General features: G+C 37.1%; 1 protein-coding gene across 4 annotated transcripts in view; it reads right to left on the bottom strand.

Moving 5' to 3' along the window:
- LOC150085682 (heme A synthase COX15) overlaps window positions 1-21668 on the bottom strand; it is a 178730-nt gene that overhangs the window by 139245 nt on the left and 17817 nt on the right. The window contains exon 1 of one of the 4 annotated variants that reach the window (XM_090374185.1): window positions 19922-20041. The exons of the other annotated variants lie outside the window; for them this stretch is intronic. Coding sequence (XP_090230311.1) covers window positions 19922-19990 — 69 coding nt within the window. The 5' untranslated portion in view covers window positions 19991-20041. Of the gene's footprint in view, window positions 1-19921; window positions 20042-21668 lie in introns of those variants that run through there. 4 annotated transcript variants of the gene reach the window in all.

The following is a 21668-nucleotide window of genomic DNA, read 5'->3' as shown; positions in this document are numbered from 1 at the left end:
ACACTGTAAAACGGTAGATTTATCACTTTTGTAAGCATATCAATGTATAAATTGATAAATTTATTCAATTTATAAGCAAACAACGAAAACTTCCATTACAAGCGCATAACACATACTGAACAAGGATTAGCGAAAAACATCCATGCTTGCGATTTTGTCACCCCTCTCCCCCCACCCAAATTTAACTATTTGGGTGGGGGATAATTTTAGCCACGCCCATGTTTTTTTCTGGCAGACAATATTCATGGCGCTTTAAAATTCACATTTTTTTAGGTTTCATTTTATATTAAATCAGCGATCGCGAATACGTGAAACCGCGAATAGCGGGGGTTTACTGTATTTCTGTCTCTTTCACATTAACCCATTCAATAGCAGAGATGGGAGAAATCCCAGGTGCCGTCTGACACGAACATACCTTATAACCAGTGGTGAGCTGTGAATATTTTAACAATGGGCTCGCAGTTTTTCCGACTTTCTACCGAGTAAATCTGATCGGTCAAGGAAGTGACGTCATCTGCGGCTTCCACTAGAGGCGCTTCCCACGCTCGCACTACTAGGACTGTGATTATAGTGCGTGACGCATTTTTTGTGACAGGTATGATATCTGGAGTCAGGGGCGAATTTAGGGGGGGAAAGATGCGGCTTATTACCCCCTTAACCATGCGTATAAGTGAAAGAGTAAAATGTTCCCAGGTCTATCTAAAAAAAAAAAAAAAAACACTTAAAAACCTGGTCGTCATGCCTCGCCTTACGATGATAACTGGATACGACGGTGTCCGGAGTTCTAACTTTTTAGAATTTTTGAATAGTATGACGTCACAATTATGCTTCCTGAAGTTACTACTGCAGTAAGTATGATTTCAACAATACAAATATTTGTCAACAATTTCTTTTTTTGTCTCGCATTTTCGTTACATTCCATTGTTAGGTGCCCCTAACAGCTGCGTATGTTGCTTCAACTAAAATATCGGTACATCAATCGGTGCTATTTTACAGAGATATTTAGATACGATGCAGTAGCAAGTATACATCTCTTACTTTAATTATCATAAATCCATTGTATCTTGTCTTCCAGAAATTATGAAAATGTGCGAATGATCAATAAAATATTTACAATAAAAAACTTTTTTATTTCGTAATCGATACAGCAGGCCCTCGTTATAATGCATTAGCATTAGAATTAGTAGAGGCATTTGATGCAAGAAAGCAAGCTTATGCAACATCAGCCAAAAAAAAAATTAATAAATAAAAAATAACCACTTCCGCTTCACCCCTCTGTTCGTTCGAAATACCTGTCCAGCTGAGCCTTAAACTTATTTAGGCTATCAACTTCCACGACAAGAGATGGAAGTCTGTTCCACCAACCAACCACCCGCTGGCTAAAGGCAAATTTCCTCACGTCTATCCTACATCTGTCTTTCCTCAATTTGAATATATGCCCTCTCAGGTGATTATTCTGAGCATGAGGAAGAATCCCATCAGCATTGAGCATGCTTAAACCATTCAAGGCCTTATACACCTCTATCAGATCACCTCGCTGGTGCCTAGTCTCCAGACACTGTAATTTGCAAAACTTAAGCCTTTCTTCGTAAGCGCACCCCTTTGTTCCATTCACCAATCTTGTTGCCCTTCTCTGTACTCGTTCCAGCATCTCTACATCCTTCTTGAAATGAGGCCTCCAGACCTGTATACAGTACTCTAGGTGTGGCCTGATCATTGCCTTATACAAGGGAATAATCACCTCGCTATCCCTGCTAAAAAAATTCCTGTATATCATTGATAAGACACCATGAGCTACTCTTGCAGCCCGTCTGCACTACTCAGAGAACTTCATATCTGCCTGCACAACCATCCCCAGGTCCCTTTCATTCTCTACCACTGTCAGTGTAGTACCACAGAGTTGATACGTTGCTCTGGGGTTGCTGTTTTCCATATGTAGTACTTTACATTTGTCAATGTTAAACTTCATTTGCCACCTCTCAACCCATCTGCTCAGGGTTCGCTTTGCGCTGATTCGCTATAATGCAGTTCGCTTTGCGCTGATTCGCTATAACGCTGTTCTTATATTGTAACCCGTATCTGATTATAACACTGTCACAAATCACTATAACGGTCTTTCACAGATGCATTTTTGGCATATTTAACGAAATCGTTTCATTTGATGGAGTCGATAGCTTGAAAATGAATAGCAAAACAGCATTAAAACATTTCCCACTCTCAGTGAAAATTTCTAATTTAATTGCAGTATAGTGACTTGTTACGTAGTTCCCAGATCAACATTTGAGGCCTGACGTAACCAAGTGGTCAGGAGCAAGAGTGCATAGCACGCGTTCCTTGAGTGGACCGGGATTCAAGCCCGTGACTACTGAATACGATAAATACTTGTATTGACGATTTATTGTAAACTCTACTGACTTGGTTGTTGTGCCGGAATATAAACAGAAAATTTATTTATTTGTTTATTTTAAAAAATGATAAAGTATATTGCTTATAATATTTGTGTTGTATGCATTTATCCGAAGTCATCACTCAGTAAGGTATTAGACATTGTGCGTAACGGACAGTTTACTCGAACATTGTATCATAATTAATGCAACCAACGCAGTTACATTTTCGAAGAATTAATAATGGCAGATAAGAATGAAAAAGCAACAACGTCTGGACGCAATATGAAGACTATAAATGTAAGAAAAAGACTTAATTTGAAAATTAAATTAGCCGTTTTGAAGCGAATCGATTCCGGTCAAAGACAAACGGATGTGTGCCATAATTTAGGAATGGCAAGTTTAACTGTAAGAACAATTATAAAAAAAGAATTTTAGCAGCGGGAAAAACAGCTGTTCCACTGCAAGCAACTAGAACTGGGCCGGCTATTAGGACTGAAATGGAGAGACTAACTAATTTTATTGAAGAAAATATCCAATGCAGAATTCAGTTAAGTTAAATATTATAAAAATAAATAAATAAAATAAAAGAAAATAAAGAGAGCTTAGCCTATATGATGATCTGAAGAAAACTCGCCTAAAAAAAAAAAAAATGCGGGACTAGTAAGGGCTGGTTGAATAGATTTAAAATTCAGGGAGAAACCACAAGTGCAGATCAAGGAGCCGCAACTTTCAAAAGAGAACTTGTTAAAATTATTGAAAGGGGGTATTATGTGTTATACTTCTCAAAAAGTTTTTAACATTGACGAAATAAGACTTTTTTTGGAAACGAATGCCTAAAAGAAGTTTCATATTGAAAGAAGATAAATCACATGCCAGGTTTCAAAGTGGCGAAGGATCGGTTGACTTTACTGTTGGGTGGAAATGCTGGGGGGCATTTTAAATTAAAATCGTTTTAGTTTACCAGGAAGGGGGACAAAGTACATCCCAAAATCGACACATTTTTTATGATTAAATTCATCGTTTAAATTAAATCAATTAAAATCAATTTAGATCAATTAAATTCACGATTTTAATTGTAATTTTAAGTTTAATTTTGATACATAAGTAGTTAGCACATAATTATATACGTATGTAATGCAGAATATTTTATATGTACAAATATTTGAATATTAAATATTTTGACCGACATTTGTGCATCTTTTCACTACCATTTATTATTGATTAGGAAATATCCAATGGTATCGACAGCAACTCGGATTTTATTGGCGCATTAGCAACTAAGGCTATAATGCGCGACAGCAACTCACAAATACATATGTTACCATATGGGAATGCGGCACTTGCTTTGTGCGGATTCACTTAGCGCTCTGTTTTTCCGGAACGAATTATCAGCGTTAAGCGGGGATCACCTGTATATACAAATCAAAATGCCTAAAAGAAACGCGAAGGACATTTCGCATAAACCATCTACCGCGCATGCTCGGCATATGCGCAACTTTTTTATTCAACTTTTTTTTTTTTTTTTAACAAATAGGGAAATATAATGGATATATTTTTTTCATGATAAAATTTTAATATTGCGAATAAAAAATAACACGAAATATTTCCTATATCACAAATAACATAAAAACTATCACAAAGCATTCCACAATAAAAAAACAAATATTACATAAAAAACAAACTTTCTAGAAAAAGTACACAAAAAAATTACAGATTAGATGAAAAAAAATTATTTCACAAATATTCAAGAAAAATTTATTCTAAAAATTACCATATACAATTTACTTCTTTATTAATATTTGTTGTCGATCTGCTTTGATCAATAGCTGAGCGATGATTACAGAGGAATGATTTCACGTAATGATCTGGATCAAATTGAAGCAATGGTTTTCCATTTAGATGTATGCTCATCGTGATCTGCAATGTGTTTAATTGTCAACATTATTATATGGCATATAATATTTAATATGGCATATAATTATTATTATGGCATATATGTATGCCATTCATTCACTCAATAGTATTCATTACGCTGAAAGCTCGCTCAGCTTCAGCACTGCTAATGATTTCAAAGATATTTTCTGGCTTTCTTAATTGAAAAGGTAATTTCACTCGATTTTAAAGATAAACTGTCTTTGACAAAATCTCTAAAATCATTAATTTTTATTTCATATTTTATCAGAAAACTTAAATTTTTTATTCGGTTTTCACTGTCTTGCTACCGAGACGAAAGTTCTTTCAAATTCACGATTTCGAGTAGCATAGGCTTAAAATTTTTTTCAATGGAATCGTTATTTTCTTTATAAAATTTAAAATCACCCTGTTTCCATTAATAAGTTATCCTTTAAGGATAAAACAATGCATTTAATAACTTGTCACGATGTAATTTTTTTACTTTCAATTTTGATTCCTTCAAATTCTTTCCACTTCAACATGCTCTCAATTTTAGCTTCATAATTTCCCTCAGAATTTTTCAAATTAGCAATAGCATTGATAGTTCGAATAATTAATTTATATGCTTTTTACCATTGTGATTCTGTAAAGCTTCTAAAAGGTAAGAGAGCTCTTGTAGGATGTCGACCATTAGTGCTAAAGTGGTTAAGAAATTCCAAATTTAAAAGTCCATTTAATAATACGGAATATTTAACTTCTGATTCAAAATGTTTGCACAAGCAGAATAATTCCCTTAACCCGCAATTACCATCTGCAAGCAACAAGCTGCTAATCATGGCCCGAACACACGACCGATCTTTATAGTTTCCACATCAAGTTCTTTAGCAATCATCTTTAATTCGCGCTAGTTTTTTGGAGATTGGTGATACAGTTTTTTTTTTTAATTATTGCCTGTATGCCATTATATTTTAGAACATTTTCTACACAGTGAAAGGCTCAACAAAGTTTCAAAATCTGCCAACATTTCATCTTCGTAAAGTTTATATAATATCTTAGTTGCCCCCCCCCCATCCTCTATGTTGCTACTCTCACTAGTTCTTTGAATGCTGTGCAAAATGTCTAAATTGCACGGATATTCTACTAATGCGACCATGTAAACACAGACAGCAGAAATTTACTGGAGGGAGTGGATCACTCACTTCTCCGAAAAACATGTTCCTTTGTCGGAGTAAAGGGGAACCACAACACAGGTTGACCAGAGACTATAATCCATGTCGAGAGTCTTCTTAATCCTCTGACTGGCTATGGAAAGCATATTGACTAGCGCGACTTCTCGGTATGTGACTGCATACGTTTTACTGACACCACTAACATTGTGAAACGGTAATCCTTTCACCCTTAATTCGCACTTTCTAATTACCTAAATTGCTTAAAGGCCAGAGGTGGGAACAATGCATACACAGTTTTCTCTCCTAATCCATTCGTTACATGTAAATTTTCTTTGTTAGACGGAAACTATTTTAAATGTAATTACCAAGGGGACTCAAAAAAAATTTGCTATAAAGAAGTTCGTTAAACAGAGGGCCGACTGTAATTAAATCAAAAATGAAGCAATTTTAAAATACATAACCGATCGATTGCACCATTAAAATGCTGGGAATGGAGTCCCGCTCGCCCCACAGTAGTTTCAGTTCTGGATACTCAATAATTGCTTTCAGGATTTCATTTGTAAAATAAATCTCAACAATGGGCTCGCAAATTTAAAAAAAAATAACAAAGCCCATGCGAGCCCACTGTAGCTCACCACTGCTTATAACCCTTTCAATAGTATATCATGTAGAAGACATCTTTGTGTACACATGTACAAGACATTTCAAACAAAGCATCTGCTAATGTACAAACTGCTTTGAAGTTTTACATGCTGTCATCCCCCTTATTACGTTTTTAAATAACTGTAGAGTTTATAATATGAAGGGTGTGTGTGTGTGCGCGCGCGCACGCGCTATGGGTGTTTAGTGGCGCATAAGCTACACTGGCTATAGTGTGCCTAATATGAAGGGCATTTGAAACGGGAACATGTTACTTTTCAACATGTTGCCCTCTGTCCTTTTTCCACCTTTGCTAAAATTTCAGCTGCAAAGAAAGTTTTCTCTTGGGCCTCCAGGAATGCATCCACTGCAGCAATGTTATCGCTGTCGGTGGGCAAATGGATACCAGCCAGGTATTTTTTCAATTTAGGAAATAGGTGAAAGTCCGACAATGCTAGATCTAGTGAATATGAAGGATGGTCCAAGATTTCAAAGCTGCACCCATGCAATGCAGCCATGGCAATGACAAACTCTGAGCAGGCACGTTGTCCTAGCGGAACAAGACTCCTTTGATGAGTTTTCCTTGGCACTTGTTTTCGATGTCTCACATAAATGCCTCACAAGGTCCGTGTAATATGCCCCTGTGATTGTCTGGCCTTTCTGAAGCTAACCCACTAGCAACACTCCATCAGCGTCGCAAAAAACTGATCCCACCACCTTGCCAACAGAAGAATTGACTTGGCTTTCTCTGGAGGGGGGGGAGAGCTGTTTCCACTGTTTGGACTGCTAATTTGTCTCTAGCTAAAAGTTATGGACCCAAATCTCATCCAAGGTCCTTGCAAGGAAATTTGCTGGATCTGCATGACAATGATGCAACTGTTCACTTGCCTCAACAACTCTTGTGCATTTTTGATCTGCTGTCACTAGCAAGAACCACTGTTATTTTGATTTGCTATCAATAGCAAGAATCTCTGTTATTATGTGGCGCACACATTCAGATAAGATGCTGGCAATGTACCAAACTGTCACTCATTGATTGCTCATTCCAGATTATGCATATTGTCAATTTCTGGAGTGATGGACATTGCAGGTTTTCCACAGATTGGGTCTAGGATCTCCCTCCCTTGTTTAAATTCTGCTGCCCATTTCTTAACCATGGAATAGCAAGCGAAATCCCCCCCCCCAATGTTATAAACATATCATCATGAATAAACATATCATCATGAAAAAGGGGGACTACTGCCTTTGGCAGTAGTCCTCCTTTTTTGTCAAATATTGGATGACTGCACAGTGACGATTTTGATTTTGTCCATCTTTCCACAATCCACAGACCTGTGATTAAAAAAAAGACATACGAGGGGTTCCCAAAAGTAAGGTAACATTTTTTTCTCTCGATGATGTTTAATAATACGAAGTTGAAATTACACACCAAGAAATAAGTGAACATGCACTACTTCTCCACTTGTCCTAACGATGGATCAGTTTATCAATACCAGTACTGAAGAAGTCCGTGCCCACATGCAGTAACCAACATTGCACCGTCTGATGAACCTCCTCACTCATGGTGAAATGCTTTCCTGAAAGGTGTTTTTTCAGAGGCTGAACAAATGGAAGTCTGAAGGTGCTAAGTCTGGGTTGTAGGGGGGATATGACAATTTCCCAACGATTACGACACAACATTCAAAAGTGGTGAAGGCAGTATGTGGAGTTGAGTTGTCGTGCAACAAAATCGCACCGCTTGTCAGGAGTCCTGGTCGTTTCCGATGAATGTTGACTTTCAGTTTTTCCAACGTTGCACAGTAAAGCTGTGCATTGGCTGTTCCTCCCTTTGGCAAGAAATCCACCAACAGAATGCCTTGGCGACCCAAGAACACCATGGCCATGACTGATGCCTGCACGCCTGATGTCAATCTTCAATGTCAACATGACCCGCTTTAAATTCATTGCACCAAAAACACACTTGCTTTTTTGTCATCACCTTTTTGCCATACACAGCAACCAGTGTGCAGTGAATGTCACTTCGTGAAGACCCTTTTGCTTGCAAAAAATTAATAACTTCATGAACACCTGTTTTGGATGGCTACCACATGGTGGCTACCACACTCGCACGGTAGCCACCATTTTGCAACTAGATCTGCTGTGAGGCAACAGTACCGCAACAATGCACTGGCAGTCTTTTTGAACATTATTAACAGGTCTATCTGTCCACCGCGTTTCATCTCATTCCCTTTCACCATTATTAAGAAAAAATGTGTTACCTTACTTTTCGGAAACCCCTCGTATTAAAACTGCATGAATGTTGGTGAAGTGTTACAATTAAGAACAGAAAATTTTAACACTGTACTACCTTTCATACTTAAGTCACAAACTTTTCAAGTGCCCCTCGTAGATGGCAGCAAAAAACTGCTTTGAAAATTAATTCAAAGTTATCTGAGTTAGGCCTACCAAAGCCAAACTCAAAGAATTCCTCTACAATTCAGAGTCATAAGTTGATAAAATCAAGTAATACATAAAGTGTAGACGATGTTATTCAAAGGACATCAAAGAAAATAATGACAAGTTTCAATTACAAATCAATTTAAAAAAAAAAAAATTTCATTTTATTTTTGCAGTTCATTTTGTTTCACATGTTTATTTTTGTAATTGTATAGCTACTGCTTATATTTTATAAATACGATATATTTTATAAATAAAAACGATGCCTTCACACTACGTACGTGGTTTAATTTATGGGTAAACTATGGTATATCTACACTGATATTATATGGTTAATTTAAACCCATATCATATTATGCCTCACGCATTGAATCTTCAAATATTGTATCATTCTGTACACCATTTGGCATCTCTCATATTGTGGAACCACTTTGCAACTGTGATGGCATGTTTGCATTATCAGGATACCTGCTCACCCACCGATGATAAGCCAACAGCTTTGAAATGGTAACTGTCTGGGTGGTGGTATCCACAGAGAATAAATAGCAGTAGTCTTTTCTACTAGAGAAGTGTTACTTATTCGAAGTAGTGCAATACCTGGTATCTATTGTGAAAGTAGTTACAATATAAGATACAATTAAAAACGATGCCTTCACACTACGTACGTAGTTTAATTTATGGGTAAACTATGGCGTATCTACACCGATATTATATACAACATATCATATATATGTAAAGAATAAAAAAATGTACTAAATATATTAATAAAATAATCATTCATAAAATAGTTTGTTGTTATTAATTACACATTTAATATAATGTTTTTGTAATACAGATATTCAGGCACCTCTTATTTAAAACCAAAAATAAAAATAACAGGTAGATTAGCATTAGCATCTTTTTTTGTGAATGTCTGACATAAAATCCTGGTTACGCCACTGTTTGATATTACAAATTTTCTTGCGAAGTTCCTCTGACACCAATTTTCGAAGTTTATAACACAGTTATCAATAGAAATATTTTCTAGAAATTTTGCTAGAAGAAAAAATATACATCCAGAAAATGTCCTGTACTGATATTGTTCCCTAAAAACAACTGCAATAAAGCACTCTTTTCTTTTATTAAATGTGTATTGCAGTGTTATAAGTTTTACACCAGTTTTCTCCATTTCCAGTGTGGCTTCTGATAAATGAATTTCCTTGATTTTGTGTTAGTGGATGAATATCCTTAATATTATGGTGATGAATATCACATCACCATTTTTTGTGTTAGTGGATGAAAAGATGAATTTCCTTGATTTTGTGTTAGTAAATGCAATACACATTGAAGAAAGGAAATACAATCTTTTTGTTTTTCAAAAACAATTCATTGCAATTTTTTCGGATGTTTCTTATGGCAAGAAACAGTTTTGTGCACCCCCCCCCCCCCGTATCACTCTCGTGAGTGACGGGGCCTTCCGCATCACCCACTGCTCTGTGTAACTTAATTCCCTTTATCCAGCAGAGCACACACACGGAAAATTCAAACAAATTGAGTGACATGTTCTATAATCAAGATCAATGTCTGATTGTTTTTTTGGGAATAATTAGAAAACGGATAATTGAACATACATTTTTCATGTTTGCACATTAATTAATAGATTTTTCTGAATTTTAAAGTTTATGTATATTGAGTTTCAATTTTGTAGATAGAATAGAAATCATAGAAAAAATTTGTTAATTTAACCAGGGTAATTTTCATCCCGACGAACAAACAACCCTTGAAAACAGGACAGAACTGAAGCAGGGTGTTTGTTGGAAATAATATTCCTATAAAATTGCTAGCCGAGATAATCTCTACACAGGCTGCCCCGTAAGGAAAGGGTGGGACAAAGGAAGCACAAAGGATGCCGAAGTAATCATGCCCCAGCTGGATTTTCTGTGTCACCATATAAAAGTTTATTGCCCAAATGTCGCTAGCCATTGCTGGTTTAACAGCCAGCTTGTAAAATTCTTCAAAACTTAACAACAAGCTGGTGCGAGCTGGCTCAAGCACACCACTGGCTTAACATCTGTTCCAGGAAAAATAACGGAATCACTGGGTTAAAGAAGTAAGGCAGAACCATCTGGACAGGCATGCAATTATACTGCAATCACATCATGATTTTGTTAAGAGGCAGTCTTGCCAACCAATTTTGATAGGTTACTATGATGCAGTGACCAAGGATCTGGATGCAAAAAATAATTTTTACATTATATACATGGATTTCTGGAAGGCTTTTGATACTGCTGCACATAAAAGATGGCACCTCTGTAGCCAGGTTGGCAGTGCGTAGCACATGCTTCTTGATTAGACCGGGGTTCGAGCCTGCGACCACCAAATACGGAGGATACGGAAAGGTCAGGGAATGACCACCACATAACGTCGGAGCAATATGGCCTTAGTTGCTAAGTCCTAAAAACCAAACAACAACAACATAAAAGACTGCTGCATAAAATGGAGCAATATTGCATTAAGGGCAAGTTACTGCTATGGATATGGGGATGGTTAAGTGGAAGAAGACAGAGATAAGTTATCACTGGGCTCTGCTCTTCATAGATTAATGTTATTAGTGGAGTTCCCCACAGTTCAATGCTGGACCCATTTTTGTTTTAAATATTTATTAACGATACTGATAAATGTATATCAGGCTTATTGTCTAAATCTGCGAATAATACAAAGGTTAACAGGGCGGTTAATGACAGTCATAAGGGTGAGCTAGCAACAAGATCTTGAAAAATTGGGTTGATGGGCTGATAAATGGCAGTTGAAGTTTAACATTCACAAATGTTAAGTACTGAATAAGGGTAATAGTAGCCACAGAGTAACTTATCAACTGTGTGGTACTATACTTAGGGTAGTGGAGAATGAAAAGACCTGGGGGTAACTGTGCAATCAGATATGAAATTCTCTGAACAGTGCACACAAGCTGCAAGAACAGCTCACGGGGTTTTGTCAATGATATACAGAAACTCTGCTAGAAGGGATAAGGAGGTGATTATCCGTTTGTATAAGGCCATGGTTAGGCTGCATCTTGTGTACTGTAAACAGGTTTGAAGGCCTCACTTTAGGAAAGATGTAGATCTCAGGAACAGGTGCAAAGATGAGCAACCAGACTGGTTAAGGGAACAAAAGGGTGCTCTCATCTAGAAAGACTTCAGTTCTGCAAATTGCAACATCTCTCGATTTTAATATGCTGACTTTTAATATACTTTAATATGCTGCAATTTATGGAAGAAATTGCAGCATATTAAAGGAAGTAAGCAAACACTTAGCCATAATTATGAGAGCATTTTTGGAGTCAGGGGAAGTCCACATGGATATGTGCAAAGGTATCCCCAATTCACAAAGGGGGATCAGAGGGTGACGTGAGTCACCCTCTGATCTGGGGAAAATTATGGAGTCACTGGTTAAAGATGCATTTCAAGATCATCTACACAAGACTGCAGTAATAATTCAGAGACAGCATGGGTTTGTTAAAGAGAAGTGTTGTTTGATCAATTTGATTGGATACTATGATGTGGTCACAAACCAACCTGATACAAAAAATTTTGAAATCATATACTTGGATTTAAGTAAAGCTTTTGATACTGTAGCACATGGAAGACTACTGTATAAAATGGAGCAGTATAGCATTAAGGGCAAGTTGCTACAATGGATGAAAAGATGGTTGAGTGGAAGAAGACAGGGTGGTAATCAATGGATACTGCTCTTCGTGGACTAATGTTATTAGTGGAGTTCCTCAGGGTTTGGTGTTGGGTCCACTGTTGTTTTATATATTTATCAATGATATTGATGAAGGTATATCAGACTTAATGTCCAAGTTTGTATATGAAAAAAAGGTTGGCAGGGTTTTAATGACATTAATGACAGTATGTTACTACAACAGGATCTAGAAAACTTGGACAGATGGGCTGAGAAGTGGCAACTGAAGTTTAACAATGACAAATGCAAAGTACTACATATGGGAAGCAGTAACCCCAGAGAAACCACTTTCATTCTGTACCACCCTACATTCAGGGTGGTACAGAATGAAAAAGACCTGGGGGTAATTGTGCAGTCAGATAAAGTTTTCTGAGCAGTGCAGACAGGCTTCAAGAGCAGGTCTTGGGGGTGTTGACAACGATAAACAGGAATTTTGCTAGTAGGGAAAAGGAGGTGTTTTTCCTTTGTATAAGACAATGGTCGGGTCACGCATTGAGTACTATGTACAAGTCTGGAGGCCTCATTTTAGGAAGGATGTAGAGTTGATAGAATGAGTAAAGAGAAGGGCACGAGATTGGCAAGGGGAACGAAAGATCCTTTTACCAAGAAAGGCTTAAGTTCTGCAAATTGCAGCATCACGAGGCTAGGCATCTACAAGGTGATCTGAATGAAGCATTAAGGCCTTGAATGGGTTGAGCAGGCTGAATGCTTCATCTTGCTCAGATTACAAACCTGAGGAGGTCATAAACTCAAATTGAGGAAAGACAGTTGTAGAATAGATTTCTTTAACAAACTTCCATCTGTCATTGTGGAAGTTGATAGCTTAAATAAATTCAAGGAAGAACTGGACAAACTTTTAGAGTAAATGGAGGGGTGAAATGGGAATTCCCCCCCTTCTGATGCTATAGCTTTTGTTGTTAAGCTCAGAATGTTTTAGAAGTTTTTTCCAAACTTCGCTCATATCATTGCAGGCTCTTGAAATATTGCATATTCCAACAAAAATGTTAAATGTATTCCAAAATTGCCACAGATCCATCTTCCCTTGCTCTGTTGATCCATCTTCCATGCTTGTTGTAGCCTCAGAAAATGTTGTCCTTATGTAATAAGCTTTGAATACCTGGATAAAAAAATCCCACTTTGCTCTCAAACAAAATTGAACTGACTCTACAATTATGTAATAAGCAAATGTCGTATGATTAAAATGAGGTAAACCAGATAATTTTATTTGCACCATTTTTCATGCAAGTAGTTCTGAAAATTTGTTTTTTCAATTTTTGAAAACTACTCACTGACCATTCCTCCCTTGTGTCCTTTATCTGTATCTAAAACAATAAAAAAAAAAATTTTTTTTTAAATTACCTTGACGTTACATAAGCTAAAATATGTTACTCTTCTAATCCATAAAGTCCATAAAGAGCAAGATGCCACGGTACCAGAGGAATACTGTTTCTGCAAAATGGCACATGTAACAAGTTAGCCTAATGAAACCTCTAAAGGAACTCGTGATAATGAGCTTAATTTGTTAAACAGAATTTAAATGCCAGATCTGCCTTGAAAAACTAGTATACTATACATAACCAATATATAAAACAATGTTGAGTCAGTTTGGTATGACATAAGCACTGGGAAAGCAAAGCTGAGAGTAGGAGTGTGTTATAGGCCTAATGACTCTGACGAGTACAACAAACAATTGTACAGAGAAATAGAATGGGCCAGTAAATCAGATTGTCTAATAATGGAGGATTTTAACTAGTACTGGTCTTAGCAAATGCAGTGCCAATTGGAGCATGCTGGAGGGGGCCCCTGAAAAATTCAATATTAACCCCTCAATATTTTGAAATAACGAAAAACTAAAACTATTTATAATTCATTATTTCTTATTACAATTTATTAACAATTGACCAGACATTTTGATAATATAAACAAAACTAATCAGAAGGATATTTTTCTTGCCCTTTTATTGGCAAAATCTTTCAAACTTTCTCAAAATTTAAATTCCTTGCTTCTTCTCTTTCAATGGATAAAATTGCAAGAGGTTGTGAGTCTCACTTGAAACATCATCGATCTCAAATATGTTTTAATTAACTTTAATCGGGAAAAGCTTCTTTCTCCTGATGCTCCAGTCACAGAATCATTAAAAATATTCTTAGCGATATGAATAAATTCGGAAATCCAGTGGCTCTTTCATTAGTTGTGAGAAATTTTAAAATATTTAAAGTATTTTCGAAACACAATTATTGAAGAATTTGGTTTCAGTGCTTCTATTTCCTCAACTAGCATATGGCCATCAATATCTGCCACCTTCAAAGACTTGACCAATTCATTGTCCTCAATGATTTTAGCATCTGAAAGTGCGATTTCTAAATCCACAGCGTGTTTTCTTAACTCGTCCTTTGGAATTTGTAGAAATTTGCCCAAGAAAGCAAAAAGATTATTATGTAATTTCAATATCATTTAATTTAGCTGTCAGTGTGATCTACATTATTTACAAAAACATTTTAAATAATCGTAATCTAATTTGCAGAGTCAGTTCTTAAATTTGGCGTCTTTGAGCCATTGATCACGAAAGTTTCAAAGAAAGGAAGTTGAAGAATTCTGAGTGGTTAGTGCAAATTCATATTATATCTTTCTCAGATTTGTAAATGATCCAGCCAACAAATTTTCAATAAAAAAAAAAAAATTTACTGACAGAGTAATAAAATTACAAATTGTTGTCAATTTGTAACAAAATGCAAAGAATAGTAAATTAAGTAAATAAATCTACAGCAATAATTAATATATATTAGTATCAAAACTGGACAAAGTTTGACGATCGCCAACGTCATGGATCATTCATAATTTGAATGGTCCACATTCACAAATTATGAATCAACAATTTGTGAATGAAAACTGGAATAATAAATTTACCTATATCACAAGTCAGAAAAAAATGGTGATAATGAGTAAATTTTTTTTGTGTTCTAAGAAACTCAAAAATGTAGAATCACTGCATTTGAAAATGCAGAATCAATCACAGAATCGTACATGATGCTTGACAACAACTGCAGAACTTTCTTTCTCTGGTATAAAAGAAAATGAAAATCTCTGTGATTGGCTGAATTTTTTTGTTTCTTTTCCCAAGTTACTCCTTTAAGTAACTTTGCAACAAATTTTCCCACCACAAACGAAAACAGAACAGGTACATATAAAAGTATTATAAAATGTATTACTCATGACCAGCAACAGAGTCTAGGGCCTGTTGGCTGTACAGAAACAAAGCAACAGACAAAGGTAGAATGTTGTTGTGAAAATAGCAAATGAACCTCAAAAACCATAAATTTAACAAAATTTCATGCTTTGAAGTAGACACTTTACTCTGCCTGGTCATTGCTTATTCCACTCTCTGAACACCACAGGATAAACACTAATTACAGGAAGGGTCACTCCCAGTGCACATACCGGTTTCAGAAAGCTATACGCGAGGATCAAAGGATCATCTGGCCATAGCTAGACTGTTATGTGACAAGTTTGTGTATTGAAAAATGAAACGTATTAACCTCCGACAACAATCAGAGTAGCAGACACACACAAAAATATAAATTCACCAAAACTAAAATAAAATCAGACTGATGTATATTTATATCTGACACTGGTTTTGCTGAATATTTCACGACTATCTTTTATTTACTAATATTTCTATACGCATGGCATCAGTCTAAACCAGTGATTCTCGACTTTTTTTTAATAATAGCACCCCTAAGTAATTTATTTTATTTTGAGGCATCTCTAATCAATTTTCTGCCTGTTAGATCCGATTCTCTCTCTGTGTATATACAGCCACTCCCAGAATTTTTTTTTTTTTTTTTTTATGTAAACCCCAAACATGAGAGGTATTAGAACCTATAGTACTTAGTACGTGCTTGGGTTGGCGGTTGAGAAGATGAAAGAAGATATTTGTTGACATTGGACTTCAACTTCTGTAGACTGTAATTTTCAGGAAATACGTATGAAGGAAGGTTGTTCCAGAAAACGGCAGTTGAATGAATAAACGAGGAAGATGAAAAGTTGATTCTGTGTGTTTGAAGTTGGACAGTAAATGGATGTTGGCTGTTGCTGGCATGTGTTCGGACTGCTTTGAAAGAGAGAGCGGGAATTATAGAAGCCAATTCAGAAGAACAGTGCCCACGGAAATATCTGTAGAAGAGGTGTGCAAAAGAAACGGTACGTCTATGAGACATCAAGTGCAGAGACTGTTAGAGATGAATCATTAATTAACCTAACTGCTCTCTTCTGAATGGAATCAAGAAGCCTGAAAGCCTGAGAGAAATTGTAGGGGCACCACCGCAGATGTGGGAACAATATTCCATGGTAGGACGGATTTGCGATTTGTACAGAGTGACTAGCTGTTTGGAAGAAAAGTAACGTCGAGAGCGAAAGAGAAAACCAAGTTTTTTAGATGCCCAGGAAGTAATATTTGTAATGTGCTTGTGCCAAGAGAGAATAGAAGTCAGGGTAATCCCCAAAAGAGATATATCATCTTGCCTAGAAATTCGAGTGTCACCAAAGATAAGCATAGGAGCAGAAGAATCCTTTTAGCGAGATATAAGACAAGACTGAGTTTTAGGAGGATTGAAATCAACTAAGTTGTCTTTGCCCCACTGGAGAATTACCTGGAGATCGGCATTTAAACAATTAGTAGCAGATTTTCGAAAAGTTGAAGCTGATTGAGCAGGGCAAGGTTTCTCAAAATGGAAAGTGGAATGCAATGTGTTATCATCGGCAAAACTATGGATAAGATTTCCAGTCAATGGAAGGTCATTAATATACAAGAGGAAAAGAGTGGGGGGAAAGAACTAAACCTTTGAGGACACCAGCATCAGTGGAGAAGTTAGAAGACAGAGAGCCATCTACCATCATCCTCAGTGAGCGATCAGAGAGAAAACTGGATAACCAATTACAAAAAACAGTTGGCAAACCATAAGATGGAAGCACCAAATGCGGAGGATGTGGAAAGGTCAGGGAATGACCACCCCGGTTCAATATGGCCTTAGTTGCTAATGCTCCTAAAAACCAAATAACAAGAACATAAGACGGAAGCTTGTTTAGAAGACCTTTATGCCGAACACGATACGCCAGAATATCACCAGTGGATCGACACTGACGGAATCCATACTGGAGATCATTGATCAGACGGAAGGTTTCTAGGTAGTTTAAGAGTTTGCGGTTAATTGATTTCTCCATTACCTTGGAAAGAGTAGAAGCAATTGCAATGGGACGATAATTGGATGTAAGAGATTTGTCACCCTTTTTAGGAACAGGCTGGATATGAGCAAATTTCCAAGCAGAAGGAAAAACACCTTTGCAATAAGAAAGTGAAAAATTGCTGCAAAGAACAGGAGTAAGTTCAGGAGCACAGGTTTTGAGAACAAGTGGAGAAATACCATCAGGACCTAGAGCTTTCTTAGTATCAAGATTCGTCAAAATCCTTCTGACATCCTTTTGGCGGAAGACCACAGGAGGCATTGAATGGAGCGTGTTGGGAATGGTGGGAGGTGTTTTACCAAGATCATTAATACATGAGTTGGAAGAAAAATGGGATGTTAGCAGGTCAGCTTTATCCTTGGCTGAAGTGACAACAGAATCATCTGGTTTTGACAGAGGTGGGAGCAGAGATGGGCAAAAGTTGCGGCCAAAAGCTTTGGCAAGAGACCAGAATGGTTGGCTACCATTAGGGCAAGAAGCAAGTTTTCTACTCTTAGTCTGTTCAAACTCTAGTTTGGACTGATTAATAACTGCTTTACAATTCTTGCGAGCTTTGGTGTAGGCAGAAAATGAAACTGAAGAATTAGAAACAAGCCAATTACGATATGCAACATTCTTCTCTTGAACAGCCTTAACACATTTATTGGAAAACCAAGGTATAGATAAACGATGAGATTTTAAAGTGGAGTGTGGGATAAAGGATTCCATTCCTGCAAGAATAATTTCACTGACACGATCTGAGCAAACGTTGACATCAGAAGTTTTGAAACAGTAACCTGACCAAGGAAAAGAAGAAAAGAAATCTCGCAGGTCATCCCATTTTGCATTCTTGTAATGCCAAACAATACGAGATTGGGAATAGCCATGAGATAAAGGTTCCATTGGAGAAGAGACAATCACCAAGCTGTGATCTGAGGTGCCTAAAGGACCTCTCACTTCGACTGTGTACTTAGAAGGGTTGTTTGTGAGAAAAAGATCAAGCGTGTTGGCTGTATGGCTAGCATCATCTGGTATTCTTGTAGGTAAATGAACAATCTGTGCAAGGTCATTAGTAATTGCAAAAGCTTCATCATCTTGACCAGCTGGGTCGGTGCGCCTAGAAAACAGAAGCCGGCTGGAGTTGAACATTAAAATAACCAAGGAAAATTACCTCACTGTCAGGAGAGTTGGACTGGAGAGCAAAGAGAGGAAGTCAAAGCGCTCCAAGTGATTAGTGGGGTTGGGAGAACGGTAGTGACAACAGATGAATTTGATACAAATGAGGTAGAGAGATTTTAAGCCAGAGAAGATCGAAAAGAGGAGATTCCAAATTACCAAGTCTCTGACAAGCAATATCAGAATGAACATATGTACAAGTACCATCTTTAAGGCGAAAGGAATCATACAGCGAATAATTTGGGCACCTGAGATGAGTAGTAGTTGGATCAACCGATAACTGAGATTCTGTCAGAAAAAGTATGTGGGGTTTGGTAGACTGCAAGTGGAAATGGACATCATTGAGATTAGAATTGAGACCACGTATATTTGTGAAATGAATTAGGAAGTGTTTGGAGGTTTAGATCCTTTCGCAGAGAAGCTTACTCTTTTAGTTTGACAATTCATGATGTATTTAATTTTAAGAAAATGTGGGTGGGACATGCTGTATGAAGTAATGAAATTTTTGGATATGGCATACACATGGTAAGAATATACCCAGATCCTTGACATAACGTGGCCTCGACAATGCCCCCTGCATACACACTACTTGGACTCCCACAGCGCCTCCGTGGCCAGGAGCTTCTTGATTAGACCGGGGTTCGAGCCCGTGACCACCAAATACGGACGATGTGGAAAGGTCAGGGAATGACCACCGTATATCCCTGGAGCAATATGGCCTTAGCTGCTAATGCTCCTAAAATCCAAAATAACAAAAACAAATCGGACTCCCTCCAGTCACTAGTTGGCAGAATAGAGGTAGCAAGATTATACATTATCTGATCCGGAAGCCTCCTAGAGAGTTACCAATAGGTTTGGTCTGGTGTACTAACTAGCGGCCGACAAGCGAACACTGTTTTAGAGCTGTACCCTCGAAATGTAAGGAAAATTGGATCTCACCACAATGTTCATTATAACCTCAAAAGTCATCAATCATACTGCATGACGGAAGAGATGGGGAAGGGTTGACCGGAACTATGTAATGGTTCCATTCCGTGGAACTCTACATGTCAGAATTTTACATAAGTCATAATTTCCCTAAATGCTTATGTGCACTCGGAAATTACATTGAAGCTAATTTGACTGAAGCAAATATGAAATGTTCGACAAACATGTACCTAGAATTATTTATTCAATTTTTTATCTCATGCACACGACAAATTATAAAAGTGTACAAAATTACAAAAATTTCAAAATTATAAAATTACAAGAGATAGGCATAATGTCAGCAAGTTTTACCTTTTGAGCATCTTTGCCAGAATTAACTCTCCAGCTGATAAGCACACCGCTGTGGAAGTTGAGGGCCATCTAGATTTAGAAGGGTGTTTTTCCAACACATCGTAAAATTTCTCTGCAGCTGCAAAATTGGCACTGGCAACTTCATTGCATACTTTAACATTGTGGAAACCAGCGCAATGCTTGAACTTATTAAAATCGCCCGTTGCTTGCCACAAGCAACTTGGGTTGGGGTTCGCCGTACTTATCCTTAATATCTTCAAAAATACTTCTTGTTTTTGTTTGAATGGCCATTGGAGTCAGGGGCACTTTCTTCTGAATCTGATTTATCATCAACATTATTAATAGCATTTCCATCTTTGATTTAGCAACTGAACGCTGTTTTGTGATCACTGTTGATCTGAAATGCGTTGATCCTTTAACATGTTCTTTTATACGTGCACTATCCCTTAAAATAGTAGTCACTGTTGAAGCAGTGAGACCTAATTCCGTGCAGTAAATGACAAACTTTGTCCTGCTTCATACTTCTTAATTAATCATCTTCATTTCTAAATCAATTTTATTTTGTTTCCTAGCACTGCCACAGCACTTGCACTTTCCATTGGTCCCTTTCCCTTCACCATTGTAATAAGTAAATAGGAATGAAGAGAAGATTATGAAAATTTATTTGTTTTTTTATGATTGAAGATTTCAGTGATGGGAAACACATTTCAACATAATACCATAACATAAAAACCCACAGAATTCCAGTTATCGGTATTATTGCCAGTGAAATAAGTTTACTACTCGTTTATAATAGACTGTGCTAACAGAAAAGCCCAATAAACCAGAAAGTGCCAATTGCTTTTATTGTTTTATGGTAATGACCTCCAGAAATGAGCTTTAGAAAATATCACCAACTAAGAAATATTGTTCAAAGTTTAGGCCTAAGTGGATGTCAGATGAACTAATGAGACATGTGGCAGGGAAGAAAATGCACGGGATACATAGAAATTAACAGGTGACACAGAAGCCTATCATAGATATAAGCTGGTTTGTAACCAAGTTAAAACGGAGGTTAGGCAGGAAACGGCAGATTATGAGAAATCTTTGGCAACGGATGCAAAGAAAAACAGCAAAGAGTTCTTTACTCATGTAAACTCAAGAAGGAAAGGGATGAATCAGATTGGTCCACTTGATATCGATGGTTCAACTATTGATAATCCTGCTCAGGTAGCTAACAAACTAAATGAGTATTCTACATCTACTTTCACACATGAGGAGTTATTCAGGGACGGGAATCCCAGAGGTGAATTAAACTCGGGCAGTGAGCTAGATGATTTTGTAATAACTGAGAGCAAAGTGGAGGAGAAATTGTTGAAGATAAACATAAGAAGGGCACCTGGGGTGGATGGGATCTATTCAGTTATATTAAAGGAGGCAGCAAAGAAAGTAAGCAAACCCTTAGCCATAATTATGAGAGCTTCCTTGGACTCAGGGGAGGTATCCATGGACTGGAGATGTGCAAATGTGACCACAATTCACAAAGGAGGATCAAAAGGCAACACAAGTAATTACAGATCTGTTAGTTTAACTTCTGCTCCATGGAAATTAATGAAGGCACTGGTTAAAGAAGCACTGGAGTATAATCTAGACAAAACTTAAGTTATAGCTGGGACCCAGCATGGGTTTGTGGATACTATGATGTGGTCACAGAGGAACAATATGCAAAGAATAATTTTGATATAATATATTTGGATCTTAGAAGGGC

The sequence above is a fragment of the Mastigoproctus giganteus genome, chromosome 5, assembly GCF_048544385.1.
Source record: "Mastigoproctus giganteus isolate SK-2022 chromosome 5, ASM4854438v1, whole genome shotgun sequence".
Lineage (NCBI taxonomy): Eukaryota > Metazoa > Arthropoda > Arachnida > Uropygi > Thelyphonidae > Mastigoproctus > Mastigoproctus giganteus.
This window is presented reverse-complemented; position numbering and strand designations above follow the sequence as displayed.